Source organism: Netta rufina, assembly GCF_964035555.1.
Source record: "Netta rufina genome assembly, chromosome: 15".
Classification (NCBI taxonomy): Eukaryota; Metazoa; Chordata; class Aves; order Anseriformes; family Anatidae; genus Netta; species Netta rufina.
Window position 1 is genome coordinate 15,460,134 of NC_140138.1, and position 16,939 is coordinate 15,477,072.

Sequence of the window (16,939 nt, forward strand, 5' to 3'; positions counted from 1 at the left end):
CCCCGCCCTTCCCACGCCCTCTGCTTGATGGACAGCGGGGGCGCCGCTAGCGGCACTCCTCATTGGGCGACGCGCACGGCGTTCTGCAAGACCATTGGCCAAGAGCGACGTCAATCATACGCTCCTCCTCCCGCCCCCGGGGCACGCTGGGGGGCGCTGATTGGCTGACACGGTTTTTCTCGCGCACTGATTAGCGGCCGACCTTCCCACCCCTCTCCCGGGCGGGGAGGTGGTCACGTGACTTCCCCTAGCAACCGCTTCCCGGGCTTCCTTAGCAACCGGGGCAGGGGGCGGCGGGGCCTGGTCCTGGTCCTGGTCCTGGGCTCCGTGAGGGGTCTGGGAACGGCAGAGGCAGGGAATAAACTGTGCCTGGTCCCACAGCGAAGGAGTCTGTGTGTGTATGGGCTCCATCTGACAGCCTTTTCTGGGAATCTGCATTAAATGTCTTCACAAAACTGCTGTGCTTTTTATAATTCTCATTTTTCTGCAACTTTTTTTTGACTTTTGTTATGAAATTGGTGTTTAAAACCCAGCGAACCGCTGCTGTTAATTATCTGCTATAAATACTGTGTAATTGCTTTGTAATTCAAAGTTTCCTATAAGCTTAAGCGTACCTTTTAAGGCTAAATGTAAATGGTGCCCAGGGCCTTAAATACGCCCTTTCCATTAAGAGGGATTTCAGCAGCAGGTGCTGGGCCGTGGCTGTTACAGGCTGTGCCCAGAGCTTCTCCCCTGCTTCGTTTATCTGGCCAGAATCTAACATTTTCCACAAAAAAACCCTCAAACATGGTAAGAAGGCAGTGCCATTTATCATAAAGTCACACCAGTGACCTTGTGATAAAAGTCAAGTGCACCTTTGACATCAGCTATGAGGCATTAGGTCTTAATACTTGACTGTGCTCTTAATTCCTTGGTATTATCGTGCCAGCTCAATGAGCATTAGAAATAGCAGCCAGGCACTGGTTCTAATTTTTCTTTCTTTTCTGTCCATTAAGGCTGATATCCTCTAAAAATGAGTCAGTCGTACAACAGCATCAAGCCAAATGTTATCGACGATGAAATGCTTCAGAAAGCGGTTGAAGAGCAATGGCCAGAGGACATAGGGACACTCGCCAAAAGTGAAGGTGTTGACCTCAAAAATGTGACAGAACTACAGCTTGGTTTTAGAAGTGAGTATTAAAACATATATATGTTTTTTAATTCGCTTACCCTCCGATAATATTAGGTGGCTACCCAGCAATTAAACAATAATGATCAGCTTGGGTTTGTTATGTGAAAAATAATGTCAGGACTTAGATTTTTAGTCATGCGTGTATGAAATAGTTTCAGTTGAGAGGACTGGGTGGCTTTGCTTGTGGGCAGCTTTGAAGCTGCTTGGCTTTATGCTGCTCTTGTCAGTGCTATTCTTATTTAACATCTATATTGTGGTGACACCTACAGGCCACAGGCCTATTGGGCCCTTCTGTACGTGGCCAAATGAAATCCTGGGCAGGCTCTACCAGCTCTGGTGGCTATGTGAGAGCTACGTGGCAGATTGTGGTGATTACACTCCAATTTGGTAGGTTCCTCTGGCCATCCGTAACGTTATCAAAACTCATCTCTGACTGCCAAACTCGTCGTAAACTTGCATTCAGAAAATGAAAAGAAAGAACATTTGGTTCAATATTTGAGCGTTTTGGGGATATATAATTTCATGGACAAAATTGTTAGTTATTTGTTGCGTGCTCCAGTAAAATAATGCACATATTGGATGAGTTCCTTAGGACGTGCTCTCAATTACCTGATCCTGCATGTATTTCTTTACAAATACAAGAGAGAACTGTGTGACCATTTTGTGTGTGCAATTGAGTGCTCAATAAACAACAGCACCTAGTGAAATCTGCTGGGAAGCCATCGCGGGAAAAGAATTGGGAGCAAGAGTTTTCTGTATTTTCTGTCACCTTGGTCCTAATGTTTTGCTGTAATGCCTACCAGCCTGCCCTTGTGGTTCTGTTTTTGGAGAAAGCTAAATGCGGTGATATTGATCAGTTCTAAACTGCCACCCTCACAGAAACATTAGATCCCAACTTGTTCTCCTGCGAAGAAAATCCCAGGAGCAGGAGCGTGAATTACAAAAGCAGTAGCTGGCCAGCAGTAGCCTGAAAACACAGCAAAAAAGCAGAGTTTCATCCCAAACCTTGCTTTCAGAGCTGGAAAGGAAAATGAAGGTCAAGGCCTCCTAGTAGAGGATTCATAAAGCCACTGTAGAGCGCAGTCAGCATCCCCTCAGCGGCTTGTTGGCATCACTGATGAGCAGTGTGTGCTGGTGCAGGACACTGAGGTTAACTGGGCTGCTTCACTGAAATCACATCCAGCCAGTGGACCTCTCAGCTCTCTAGGGCAGTAACCACACTGTTGTAAGCTGCTAAAAATCATTTTTGAAGTAAGACTGGGTGTTTTTCCTTAGGAAAGGTAGTACGTCTGTTAAATTGAAAGCTGCCTCACCTGAAAAGCGGTTTTATTTTTTTCCTGTGCCTTTAGATATCCTGCAGATTGATAATCTGTGGCAGTTTGAGAATCTGACTAAACTGCAGCTGGACAACAACATCATTGAGAAGATAGAAGCTCTGGAGAGTCTGGTTCACCTTGTCTGGCTCGGTAAGATGCAGGCGTATGGGGCTGGATGCCTTCTCAGGTGCAAAGCAATCTGTGATAAAGGCAGGACGTCACATTCCTCCTCAAACACAACTGATAGGAGCTTTCCCAGGGAAGGCTGTTAGCTGTCGGTGTGTTTCCTCATTTGACTGTCAAATGTCAAAAGGCATGAATATCAGTACTGCACAAAAATCCTTCAAATGTTTAACAGCCTGGTTTTAATACATTTGGTGTGGCAGGAACAGGAAGCTGCGATTTCAAGGCTGTTTCCAGGTTTTGTACTCATATTTCGAGGTGACTTTCGTAAATATTTATGGAAACTCCCCTGTGACTTAGAAATCTGTATGCTGTTTTAAAAGGTAATGCAAGCATTTTGGAGCCTGGAACCCCCTGAAACACAGTGCTGTCTTCATCCCTACAAGCTTAAGGGCTTGTTGCCTTTGTTGTCCCAAAAAGCACCTGTCCTTGTAGTCTTACCTGACTACTTTCAACTAAAAACTCAGGACAGGGACAGCAGCATCACTCAGCAATGCGGGCGCTGATGCTGGGCAGATCAGTGACCTTGCTGCTACAAATTCCTAGCTAACAGCATTCGCTGGGAGCTGCAGCTTTGTTATTGGGTGGCAGTGTAAATATATCCTCACTTGCCACTGAAAATAGCATGGAGGCTTTGGCTCATAAGAACGTCTTGAAATGTCTAATGAGTTCTTCCGCCCTGTTGTCTGCACCGTTCTGCTGCGCAGATGACTAATGCACTTGTGAATCAACAGCTGATCAGCACAGCGTAAGCAGAGTGTTTTGAAGCACTCTCATGGGTTTCAGCTTGCCCAAAGGTTGCGGTGGTTCAGCAGCTGCTGTGTGAATGCCTTAGCCACCCAGGGACTAGGGTGATGCAGATGTCGTCACTGCCTTTGGACTCCTGAAACACTCAGTACTGACTGGCCTGAAAGCAAAGGCTGCCCTTATCTGTGGTGAGTGTAGGCGTTAGGATGGAAGTTCTGGCAGGATGAGATGAGGAAATATTAATGAGTGAAATAGGTGCAGTGAGCATGTCTCCGTTGACAGCAGGGTGGTTGTGAGCATGGAGCTGACATATCTTGGTCTGGGGGAATTGGCGTGGCAGGCAAGAGCCTGAATGACAAGGCAGGGAATGTTAAACTTGTCACAGAAATGCCACCCTTGTAAGGGCCTTTCCCTGCCTCTTTTCTTGTATTTTGGTTTTCCCCATAAGGTAGAAATCACTATGAGGTTGTTTATGTGGACTCTGTGTGGAATGTCTTCATTCTTATATAAGAGTTGTGTGGGCAGTTGTAAGGAGAAGTGTCTGGTGCTTCCTAACCCAAAGAATGATGAATTTATGCTCACCCTTTCCTGTGGGACACTGAACACCCCTGAAGAAAACACTGTGTATAGACTCCTAAATCATGACCCAGGCTAAACGCAAGAATTGGATTCGGGTGTTCTGCTAGACATGATTTAACTTGTGCTTGTAAAACTTTTGATTTCTATACTCTTCCCCAGACTTGTCCTTCAACAATATTGAAGTAATTGAGGGCCTGGATACCCTTGTCAAACTGCAGGACCTAAGCCTCTACAATAACAGAATATCTAAAATCGAGCACATGGACACGTTACAAGAGCTACAGATTTTCTCCATAGGAAAGAATAACCTGACTGCTCTGGAAGATGTGAGTGCTCCCTGTCCTTGCAATTGTTCCTTACCAAAGGATCAAATATTCTAAAACTGGTGGTTGCCATCTGAGCAAGGGAAAATTCTCCTTAGGATTTCACTTTCTCTAGAGTCTAAGTTACAGTTTTGGTAAGCTATCCAGCTGTAAAGTGCTTATTTCAGCTTTTTCTTGTGTAGATTATTCGCTCATCGGGGCCTGGCTTTGCTACTGCTGTCATCTGTGGGGAAAGTCCTATTGGTTCCCACGAGAGCTGGAATAGGAATAAGCAGCAACATTTGAAGAAAGGAGGGAGTGAAGGCTAGGATTTGTTAAGGGTTCTTTTTGAGGGCAGTTTGCCAATATGAGATCCGTGATTTGTCCCCCACCCTAAGCCTAAAGGCCTCCTTCATACACCCATCATTTACACATTCACGATGCCTCTTTTAAGTTTTTCCTTTTCCCCAAAGCATTAGAAACGTGTAATTTAATCTCGCCTGTGTTTGGCAGCTGAGCGGGATACGTACTGCAACAGAACTGTGATAAGAGCAATGAATTTCAGAACCGTGTGTTTCCATGGCGCTGGGAAGCACGGCATCTCTTTCCCGTTGGCACAGGTGGTTTATCTCAGGAGGTTTAAGAAGTTGCGCACGCTGAATCTCACAGGGAACCCGTTCTGCGAAGAGGAGCAGTATGTGCTGTTTGTTGTTGCTCACATTCCAGATCTGGTATACTTGGACTTCAAACGCGTGAGCGACACCACAGTAAGTATGTCTGCGTCTCCCTCTCGTGAAATTGGGCACCAAATTGCAGAGCATTTGCTTTGTTGGTAATGCCTGCAATATTCTAGCATGTGGGGAAGCTTCCTCGCAGAAATTAGACCTACGGAAACATGCAGTGTTTATTCCATCTTCACCTAACAGCTGTGAACCTGCAGGCCAGATTCTATCAAACCTGGCAGAGAGGTAGAGGTGTCAAAGGTATTGTGTCTTCACAGGTTTTGTGAAAATCAGCAGCTGTCTGTGGGAGAGGGGCCTGGTTAATATTGCCGCAGAGATGCTGCAGTGTGAGTGCAAGACTTCTCAGAGATCAGTCTTGAGACAAAAGTCCCGAGGAAAGCAGGCTTGGTGGCCCTGCTGCTCACGGAGCAATTTGTTTCAGTAGTGGACTGACAGATTATCCAGGCAAGGAAGTGCCATCCGAATGCATTTCCCATTCCTGATTTCTGAAAACAGGACCACACACCAGCACTGGTAGCCCATGGGGCTGCTTTTTGATCCCAGGACTGAAGGGAACACAGAAGTTTGTTGTTGTTGTTATTTGTAATAACCAAAGAACGTGATTAATTCTACATTTGCTTGGTACAGAGCAGGAGCTGTACTTGGAACATGCACTACTCTTACCATAGGACTGGAAGGGCTTTCCAGGTCACTGAGTCTAGTCCCTGCTTGTACAGCCTGTATGCCATAGAATTGCATGGTTAAGTTTGTCAAGCTTCAGTGGCAAGCTAATTAGGTTCTTGCCCCTGCTACTACCTTGCCATCCACTCCTCAGATGAGCCATCTCCTCCCCGGTCGATGTATTAAACTCAGTAGTAAATCCAGTCAGATCTCAAATTCAAAGTCAAAACAGGGAATCCTGCTAAAAACAAACAAAGGAAAAAAACAAACAAAAACCCTAAAGTTGAGGAAACTGGTAGATTAAAAATTGCTTGGGACTGAATCAGTTCAGATGCATTGAATGCAGAGGCAGAATAATACGTCAACAAAACGTGGGGCGAGGAATGGATTAGAAACTTCATAAGTAATTTAACAAAAAGAACACAAAGAAACGGAGGTGCAGATGTAATTTAGCTGCCCTTTATAGAAAGATGGAAAGCTTACACTTAGATTTGTTGGGCAATGCTGGGTAATCTGATCAAATACCTTCTTTCTTTGTGTTTCTCAGCGAGAACTTGCTGTTTCAAAGTATCACTATCTCATTGACCCTCTGGAACACGAGGAGGCCCAGGCCCTGGCTCAGCTGGAGGAGAAGCTGGCAAAGCAGAAGGAGCTGGAGTACCACAAGGTGCGTGTTCTTCAGCTGGTTGTGTACTGTCTCAGGAGAAAGATGTGCAACAGATGTTGACTTCTCCTGTACCTGCTTTAAGTTTTAATGAGAGGTTAACACCAACTGTGCTAAAACTAAGGCGAGGATTAATTTCTGATCTCCGAATCTCTTTTGAATGAAAACAGAAACTGCCGTGAGTACATATGATGCGGGGGAGCATAATTCTTTTGGCTGAACAATGAAACTGCAGATATAGACCCTGAGAAGCTCTATAGTAAATCATACCCCGGGATCTTATCAGCATGATGGGAGATTAAGAAAATTACACATCTGAGGGAACTGTTAGTGTTCTCATGGTGCAGCAAGTTTGCTCCTAAGTTAATGTTGGTTTTATTTAGTTTTGTTTTATGGTTAAAGTCTCCAGGGCTTTGAGATTGTTATAATCCTGTGAACAGACTGAAAACAAGGCCAGGAGGAGGGGTACTTTCAGTTACAGTCTGGCTCTGTATTCCAGACTGCTAGAAGACCAGACTGGCTGAAGAGTAGGAGGAGGTTAAGTGACAGGAGGGACACTAGCAGCTCTTTCCTCCTAGCCTCCCCGAAGCCCACTCCTTACCTGCAAGGCTCAACGGTCTTGCAATACATGGTAGTGTGTCAGGGTGCTTTATGTAAGATTAAATAGTGTTTTCTGTCCTTAGGCTAGAGAGTTCTAGCAGTAAAGCCACATGTGAACCAGGATGGCTCTCACGCCAGTGGCAGGGTGCTTTCATGACCTGGTGGTCAATCGGTTGTTGTGGTGTGACTGTGTCTGCATAGATCGTTACTCGCACAGCCCACCGGTGTTCCTCTGCTGGTAAAGAGCTTCTAGGAGAGACACATCCTAAGGAGTGGCAGAAGGTTAGCACTCTTTATTTTATTTATATTGCTCTGATTCTTTTCAAAGAGAGCCTTTGTTGAGTACCTGAATGGATCATTCCTGTTTGACAGTTTGTATGCAGAGGATACAGAAGCTGCCAAACTGGCTTACCTCCCTGGAGTGGATGACCTGCTGCAGGCATATCCTTCCTGGGTTTAAAAAACCTAGAGCTAAAACCTAATGACTTGAGTTAAGAAGGAGGTGCATCCGCAGGGACTCTTCATCCGTTGCTTTTGTCCAGGACTGAAAGCTACATTGATCTAAGATCTGAGAGTTTCTGTGCTCAATTTTGGAACGGCGCCAGAAAAACACTGCGAGACCATGAGACCACTGACAGCTTTAAGGCTTGATATCTCATGAAATATGAGGGCTACAAACAAATGGTTTGTATTACTGGCAAGCTGGCCAGCCCAGCTTGAAACAAGCTATTTGTATAACTGCTCGCTTCTGTCAGCGACAGGTCATGAGATTCCAGCGTTTCAAGCTCTCCCCATTGTAATTACCATATTCCTTTCCCTTCACTTGAATCAAACATAATTTCAGTAGTCTTCTCTTCTGACCCTTCAAGAATCAAGGCTTTGTGCTGTCTCTAAGTCTGGAATCCACTTAAAGTTTAAAATGAGCTGTAAGATAAATCTCTGTCAGTTAGATTGTAAGAGCACAGTTGCTAAAATCATGTTGAAATTGAAGTGGTAGGAGATGGGAACAGACTAATCAGAATTATATGAGTTGCATATCTCATGACCTGCCAGAGCTGGCTACATGAAGTTTTCAGGCCAGCACATTTTTCTGATCATTGCTCCTACACGGGGGATCAGAAAGCAGACACTTTTATTTTTTTTTTATTTCTCATTCAGATTAATAGAGCATTGTCAAGGCCAGTAACTTGACCTTCCTTAAAATTGCATTACACTGTTGGGGAAAAATGCATCATGGCTTAACTACAATATACTCCAGAAACAATTCCATTGCCAAGATAATAGCAGAAGAAAAATTGACGTTATTTTTGTGATGCTACCAAGTCAGTAGTTTATTCTGTGCTCTGGCTGTAGGCTCCAAAGCTATATTTATTAACTCCACAGACACTGTATTCACACTTTTGAAGACGGATAGGGTTGTACGCTTCATTCTGCTGCTGTGTCACAAAAGAGTCAGAGACGTGTATGCATTTCCTTTTTGTCCTCAAGGCCTTTTTCCCCTCAAGCTGCTACAGCGTTCTCCATACCCCTAAGGCAGCAAAATCCTATGCAGAGAATGTGATCCAGTCCTGCCACAGACAGAAGAGGAGGAAGTCTGGTGCCAGCAAGAACCACAGGGTTTACATAACAGTAGCTTGTAAGTCGTTGCCCAAATTTACAGAGCTAGAAATGCTTGTTGCTCCACTGAACAAACAAAATACCTTGACTCTGGTGTCACATACAGGAAAGATTTTGTTTCAGTTTGTGAGAACCTATTTAACTATGGTCTGAAAGAGTATGAAAAACGAGAAGCTGAAGTCTCTGAGTTCTACGAAGGCCTTCATGAAGCGTTAACAGCCAACCAACAAGAAGGGAGTAAAATAATCCTAGATTTTGAAAATCAGAACAAAGAGGTAATTTTCTTTATACTTTTATTAGTTTGTTACATCATGTACTAGCTTTCAATTTTACTGAGAACTAGGGTAACTCCATTAAATTAGGATTATGAACCTGGATTTATAGTGCAGGACCAGGAGTCAGTGCCTGGTCCCTAATTGCCGAGTCACAGAATGGCTGGGGTTGGAAGGGAGCTCTGCAGGACATCTGGTCTGATAAAAATATACATAGCATGTGTATTAAGAGTATCAATCTGTACCAAGAAGTTATGTTAGCTAATACTCTCAGACACATGTTCTGATTTTTTGGGTGGTCCTTTGGGGACCCAGGAGTTGGACTCGATGATCCTTGTGGGTCCTGTCCAACTTGGGATATTCTATGATTCTAATATAATGTCATTAACAGGAGGTTTTAGGGCTCTATAAAGGAAAAGGATTTGGGGTTTGAAGTTTCAGCCCCTTCATCAAACCACAGCCAACACGGACAGCTTTTATCTATGCTGGAAATGGAAATTTAGTGTAGGACAAAGTTAATATGCCATAGTGTTATCTCGTTGTCCATGAGATACCTGTCTGTTGTCCAGGTAAATGTTCATCAAGGCTTTACTGGGGAAAAAAAAAAAAAAAAAAAAAGATGGTTAAACATCTCATTGCCACACAGGAATTGCTGGTCTTTATGAAAATGAAAATGCTGACCCTGTCCATTCAATGTTTTTGATTATATTGATTTAAAAAAAAAGGGTTATCAGTGTTAATGGCACTTGTCTTCTCTCTGAGGCCTCCAGCAGCTCCTCCTTCATTGAAAAATAGGGAAGAAAAGGAAATTGCAGGTTATTCAGCTTGTTTTCAAGTCATTTTCTCATTCAGTTCATTTTGCCAACAACAGTTCAAAGAACTTTGAGAAAAATCAGGTAAATTGTTGTAATGCGTTTCTAGTCCTGTTTTAAAGCAGAAAAATCCTTTTTCATTCTGCTCAACTACAGCCGTCCATTGTGGCTGCTCAGGGCGTAGCTTCTAGCTGGATCCCCATGTAACCAGGTATAATAGATGGATCATTGTTTTGTTTCCACAGGGGGGAAAAAAAAAAAATCAAGGGGGCTAAAGCCTGGTAAAACTGTCAGCTGAGCAGAACGAGTCCCTGACAACTGACACCAGGCAGAGTCACGAGCGCTCGCTCTTTGAAAACCGGGTCACGTTTATTTAGGTGCCTTGTCACGAGCTGGCAGCCTGCTGAGTCACCGTCCCCAGGTCCTTGAACCCTGCTGACTCATGCTGGCAAACGGGCTCTGGCAACTCCAGTCGGGATGTTAGCTGGCAGATTTGCCAGAAGGCAACTGATGGAGATTGATATGCATACTCGGTTAACTGGCACTCGATTCCCAACAGATCCTCTGTAATAAATATATCTGAATAATATATATATGTGGCTAAGGACAGATTTTGACAGTTCATCTTTGTTTGGTAGCCAACAGACTCAGCCATGGCAGGACACAGTGGTCAGGGTGACAGTTTTCACATAAATACTGGAAGAGTCAGCACCCAAGCTGAGCACTGTCTTTTAACAGTCATTTAAAGCTGATGGAGAAGTTTAAAAAGTGCAAAGGTCCCAGCAGACTGGAATTTGTCAACCGTTCTTAGGGGCTGTTTGGCTGGCTGTAATCCTTTCAGGCGAGCTTGGACAACCTGTAAAATAACACTGCTCTCTGAAGCTGGTGAGGGAGCAAAGAAGCATTAAAGGCCTTGACCTTTAAAGTTCCTGCTTCTAGAAGTGTGGTTTGGGTGGCTTGGGAGCTTTTGGGGGCCTCCCATCTTCCTTATGTCAGGAAAGAAAGTATCTTGCTCTTCCCCACTTTTAATGCTGCAAAATTTGGGTAATCGGTTTTCAGAAACAAGTCTTGGCAATGCTTTTGGTAAGAATTCACTCTTTTAGCCTATTCTGTTTCCTCTCAGGAGGATTGGATTAGACATCCCAAGATGTTTATTTTTTCCTCCTATTAATATTTGATTTGAAAATAGATTTGAAAATAACACGTTGCTCAGCACAAGAGGATTTTTTTTTTTTTGATCCAAGAAATAATAAATCTTGCCTGATACAAAACTGACGTCAATATTTAATTCTGAAGGGGCAATAAATCCATGCTGTAAGAGGAAGTCAGGCAATGATAGGTATTCCATACTCAGAATACTAAATCCTGACCCCATGGAAGTCAATCAAGATTCTCCTTGACAGGAAGGGGATCAGGATTTAGGCCTGCATTTCTTTTTCAGAGTAATTGTTAATCTCTTCTTCATGGCCAGCAATGTCAAGAATGTAATATGTAATATATATTTTACTTGAAATGTGTCAGAAGGGAGCCAAAGTCGGAAGCACAGAAAGGGCAAAGTCATCTGGTGACTGGAGGATGAAGAAGTGTTTTCACCAGTGTCACTGCCTTGCACGGGATCGTTTACCCAGGAGCATACCTCAGCACTGTTGCCTTCCCAGTATGTAAATCCGGAGACTTACTGAATCATCACATTTCATTTCAGCTAATCAGCAGCAGGAACTTTTCTCACATATGTAACAAGTTAATTAAATTGCAGTGGAGTGCTGAACACAAACTATAAGTAATTTATGTATCTCTGTGTTTAGAGGCTGGATGAGATTCATCATGCCACTAGTTACAATATTGCTGAGTCTAAACGAGAGGAGTACAACGAGGACATACTTCAGCTGTCAGAGACGCTCATGACCTTGGAAATACAAACAGCTGACCAGCTGGAGGTAAGGTTCAAGCACATACCTGTTAAGCCTCCCATCCAGGATGCAAGGGGGTCGTTTTTCTGTTGCTGCACCCCTCTGCATAGCAGCCCATTGCACAAAGAGGCGCGTACAGTTCTTCCAGTCAGGCTGATGTTCTGTCTGAATTTCGGGCTTTCTTTGCTCAGGGTTGATCTGGGTGGTGTCAGGCCCTGGACATTGATACGTTGCAACAAGTTCCTGTTTCTCGGAGCAGAGCGCGGTATTTCCCTCACATCTATCCAAGCTGATTCCCAAAGCTTTAGAGAAAGGGAGTTGAAGTTGTTCAGTCATTTCATAGGACTGAGTACAGAAGTCTCTGCATGGTATGGGATATGCATTTGGGATTCTAGAAGTGTAATTCTTTGAAGCTGATCCTCACTATGAATAAGATTACACACGTTCCTGCTCAGCTTACCGCATTTGCTTGCATAATAGCTGCCTCTTTTCTCCCCAGACTTCTCCTCAAAAACTAGGGCAGGGCTCCTAATGTGCATCTTCATTTAAAAACAACAACAAACAAAAAGCCCTAATCTATTATAAGCTAACAGGCAGGATCTGCAGCCTTTATGCAAGCAGATGCAGCAGTTTACTTCTGTGAATGTGCGTGACAGAAAGCAGGAGCTCAAAATGGATTCCTTACTGCATCAGGATTGCGCCTTTTAATGCTTTCTGAATTGCTCCTAATATATCTGCAATCACTGGTGGAAAGATCAGAAGCATTCCTGTGTGCATGCCCTTCTGGATTTACAGGATTTGGGTGGCTGTAACTGTTTTATCAAGACAGTAAGTGCAACACTTAACAGATTCTCCGGCAGCCATTTTTGAGAGAGGCACTAGGCAGCAGCAATTTTAGTTCCTGAGGACTAAAACAAAAGCTGCAGTAAGCCTAGGCACTGCTTATTGCCTCTGACAAGAGGCTTTTCAGATATACAAGGAGACTGCAGCATGGCAGCGTGCAGGAATACAGCACGCTCTGTGCGTTACGTGAGGGTTCAAAGTGATCGGCTGACTCGCTCCAGAGACCAGGTAAGTATCATTCAGTCAACTTCTCTCTAGCGAGCTGATTCTGATTTTCTGTCCCTGAATGAGAAAAGAAACTCTTGCAACTTTCAAACAATTTACGTGCTTGAGGCAGTTCATTTTCTGACTGTGCTAATAACAGCAGTGAGTCCAATTTATAATCAATTTTAGGTGCTTCCTAGATTCCTTTTTGTGTTCAGGAAAGTGTTCATTGTAACGTTTCCTCTTTTTTCCTTCTGCTAAGGAACTAATAAAGGATTTTGAAAAAAACATTGCTGTCATAGCATCAACATTCATTGAAAACGTTAAAAGGATATATCCTTTTGACAGCGTGTTGGTGTGGACGTCTGAGGGAGGTACGTATGCCTCACTCCTAAATCCAGAACTGAGCCCTTGGAATAGAACTGGATTATTTTTAGTCAACAGAAAAGCCGTTTTCCCAGCTTTGCAGGAATGGCCATTTAAAGTGCCCAAAGTCTGTCTTGGAGACTTGGAAAGCACAAAGGGCTCCGGCTAAGTTCTCCTGTACTGAAATTCTGTAGGACTTACACAGCTTTCTCCCCTGTAAGAATCTTGCTTTTTTTTTCTTCAACCACGCATGACACAACTCCTAGAAGACCTGGCTAGGCTGTCTTCTATGTGCTTTCTTGCCATAGAAGTACCTGCGGTTCTTCCTGAAGCTTCTTTAAATGGCCTTCATTTTTGTGTTATGGATGTCCTCTGGAACAACGTGAGATAAGAACAGCGAAGTACTTCAGTGACAGTTTACTCTATATAAATAAATCTGTTGGCGTGGTGCAAATAATTGGCATATTCAGAGCTTGGCTTTTATCCTGAGAGGCCTCCCTCAGTTTCCTCCACAAACCCAGGCACAGTCTCAGTGTAATATACAGCAGCGAGGATGAGACCTGATGTGAGCTGTGATTAAGAGCAGAAAGTGCAAATCCTGACATCACAGCAGCTTCTGGCAGCAGCTCGGCTGTTTCCCTTGGAAGCCTGCTGTGAGGACAGAGGACACCAGAGTGCTTTTCTGCATGCTTGCACTAGGCCTGGCAGCTCTCTTTCACATCGTTGCTTTTTCCAAGCCTCAGCTTCTCGTTACAGCAGGTCCAGTTTCATCTCTAAAAGTGAGTGGTGTGCTCAGCTTTTTCCTTAACCAACTTCTATACGATGGCCCAGTGCCGGGACCTGGAAAACCGTCACCATGAAAAGCTGCTAGAGATCTCCATCAACACCCTGGAGAAATCAGTCAAGAATGAGCTTGACGAGGATCTTCCAGATGACGTTCGTGAGGTGAGGGTACCAAATAATTCACCTCCACTAAGGAATCGGCAGGAAGAGAAGGCCACAGCCTTTTCTCAGAAGGGGAGGGATTTCCAGGAGGCTCGATACAGCTAGAGCTAGGTCTAAACCAGAACGTAGCTTCCTTAGAGGAAGTCCCAGCTGCCTGGCTGAACCGCAGTGCTGCTGGGCATCTCTGCTGACTAGGACAGAGGATGACTGCACTGCAGGTTTCCCTGGGCTCTGCAAGAGCTGGTGGCAGCAGCCCAGGAGAGGTGCTGAGCAAATCTCTCTTGCCTCCAGCACAGCTCTCTTCTCTGGCTGATTTCCAGACAGCCCCAACCCAGCAGGCACTTAGGCAGCTTCCCTGCTGCACTTGAAGCTGGTTTTGTTCAGATTCTTCCTGCTTCTCCCACGAGACCCCAAACGCCACTTTATTGCAGGGGGGCTCTGTTTGCCTCGGTGATTTCAGGAGCAGCCCCCACCCGGAGGTCTCCCACCCCTTAGCTCTTTTGGAGGCAGGACTCGACATTTCAAACGCAGCCTCCCACCGCAGCCCCAGTCTTGCTCTGATCTCAGGGATCCCAGGAGCCTTTCAGAAAGCACAAAGATTGTTGCAGTGCTCCAGTCAGCAATGCTGCTGACCTTTTTGCCTCTGTTATTCCTTCGCTTAGTGGCTAATTGACTTGAGTTTTGCATTCACCGTGTTTTCGCTCGGTCCGGATTATCCCAGCCCCCCTGTTACTCTGGGTAATCAAGAGCTGACAGACACAAAACAGACCCCTCAGTCCCCCGGGGGAGCTCCCTGCTTTATGGGCTGTGCAGATGGCTGCAGTTACGCACCGTTGCTGTGCACCCATTTTGCCTCGCTGCCATCCATTTCCACAGAGAAGCAATCTTCATTTGTTCAACAGCTGCACTTGGCTGCAGGAGGAGAGCCATTACGCTTTAGCAAAGCCACCCTCTATTTAGAGCCACGGGAGAAGTCACTGCTTTGATTAGAAGCTGGGACTCTCCAAAATGAAGATTTACAGCCGGCGGCAGCAGCGCAAGAGACCCTTCCAAGTGCGATTTTCCACTTCCCCCAGCTGCTGGGGTGGGCGAGCTGGAACTCACGCAGCCCTGCTCCGACAGCAGCTGCCCGCAGGGGCAGCCGTGTGCCACGAGGCAGCGAGCCCACAGCAGGCATCTGCTCCCTGCTCTAGCAGGTAGGGCCAAAGGTGCTGCCTCAGTTTCCCCACCTGCAGTAGGGAGAACGCCCCAGCACAGCGAGGCTCCGTGTCCCTGCAGAGGGTAAAGCACTGGATTCATCCCGATGAATTTTTCAGAAAAAAAAAATAAAATTCATCATCCTGATGAATTTTTCAGAATTTCGGAGCTTTGTCGCTCTGAAACACGGGTCCTGTTTTCTTCCCCCCAAGCGCTGCAGTTGTGCTGCTCGTTCTGAGCTCTGATGCTTTCGCTGTGCACCCCCCCCTCTCCCCCTGATCCGCTCACGTTGCCTCCTAGCTTCTGGTGGACAAAACCACCCTGGTCAACATGGTCAACGCGTCCCACAACGTCCACCTGCTGAAGATCAACATGCGGGAGTGCGACATCCTCACCAACGCCTATCGCTGGCAGGCTTCTGTGACGGGGAAGGTAAGGGGCCTCCGTGCTCACGTGGGGCTGGGGCACGGCTGCTGGTGGGGATGCTGCTGCAGGAGACGCTCCGGAGCCCTCGGTGCTGCAGCCAGGGGCGCCGGGCAGCCTGTGGGTGCACTGCTTTGGCTTCCATCTCTTCAGGCTTTCCAAGATGAGATCGACAGGAACCGCAACCGTGTCAAAGAGATTTTCCAATACATCGACAATCTCCAGGAGCAGCTGGATAACAGTCTCCAGGAGCAGCTGGATAGCATAGAGCTCCTGGAGCCGCCAGAGTAGGTGTGCCAGGAGCTGGACAGCTGCCTCTGGGTGCACACAGGGCAGCCCCCGCGGCACAGCACCCAGCAGGGACGGCTGCCCCTCTGTGCCTGAGCTGTCTAGGACATTTCAGGCCGAAGGCGTGCTCCTTCCCTCCCGCATTAAGCTGCAAATAAAAGATGCTCGTTGCCTCCAGAAAAGCAGATGAAGCTTTGTCTCTTCCACCCCGTTGGCACGGAGCCCATTCGGTGCTCAGACCTGGTCGCGAGGGGTTATGGCTCAGCTGTGAGCTGATTGAACCAGATCAGCGCAGCACATCACGCCTGAAAGCTTTAGTACCTGCGAGCAGTGACAGGAACCTGTGAGCCCCAGGCACACGGCAGCAGCCGGGGAGAGGAGCGCTCTCCATCAACCCACCCCCAGAATAACAGCAGGTTTCCAGCTCAGCAAGCACAAGGCTGGCTGGGGCTCTGCGTGCCTAGGAGCCTTGTCTTCTCGCCACCTCTTGCAAAAGCGGCTTTCTGCAGCGTGAACAGAGCAGCCCCCAGCTAGCAGGGAGGGAAATCAATGGTTCCACAGGAGCTCACACGCTGCTGCTCGCAACAGCCAAGCGAGGAGTCATTAATTCCCCTCCTTGCTCGGTGACAGCAGCTGCTCCGCTCACATGTGGGCAGCTTCTGAGAAATGATGCTGGCCAGGGCGGTACTGCTCGAGGCAAGCAGCAAGGAAAGAGGTGGGAAGGTTAAATGAAAGGGTGGCTGCACACGAGCTCTGGGGAGAGGCCAGGTCTCCCGAAAGCCCTGTAGCTGGCGCTGCCTGACGTACAGATTTAGCTCCGAGTGCCCTGCGCTTCTGAAGATGGCTGGAGCCCAGCTCTTCCCCCGGTCTCGTTCCAGGGCTGCATAAATCAGCTCCCTGCTACTCCTTGGCTGCAAGGACAGGGCACCTAGCACAGAGAGGCTCACAGAAAGATGCAGAGGGAGCAGATCTGTTTGGTAGCTACTGCCTGTTCGGTTCTGCTCCTGTTTTTGTCTGCCTGCAGCCATTCCTAGAGCCTGGCAGCTCGGAACCCAGACCGCGGTTTGGCGATTAAAACAAAGAAACACTCGGCAGCA

The 16,939-nt window shown here is 46.3% G+C and overlaps 1 protein-coding gene across 1 annotated transcript; it reads left to right on the forward strand.

Annotated features, from left to right (window-relative positions):
• Positions 1 to 1,012: 1,012 nt before the first annotated feature.
• Positions 1,013 to 16,876, forward strand: DRC3 (dynein regulatory complex subunit 3; the record flags this gene model as incomplete). Its single annotated transcript, XM_084296173.1, has 13 exons — positions 1,013 to 1,169; positions 2,521 to 2,637; positions 4,156 to 4,322; positions 4,919 to 5,065; positions 6,249 to 6,368; positions 7,294 to 7,412; positions 8,689 to 8,857; positions 11,472 to 11,603; positions 12,886 to 12,972; positions 13,821 to 13,934; positions 15,432 to 15,563; positions 15,708 to 15,841; positions 16,867 to 16,876. 13 exons carry the CDS (start codon positions 1,013 to 1,015, stop codon positions 16,874 to 16,876), a joined length of 1,605 nt encoding a protein of 534 aa, XP_084152299.1.
• Between the last annotated feature and the right edge of the window lie 63 nt (positions 16,877 to 16,939).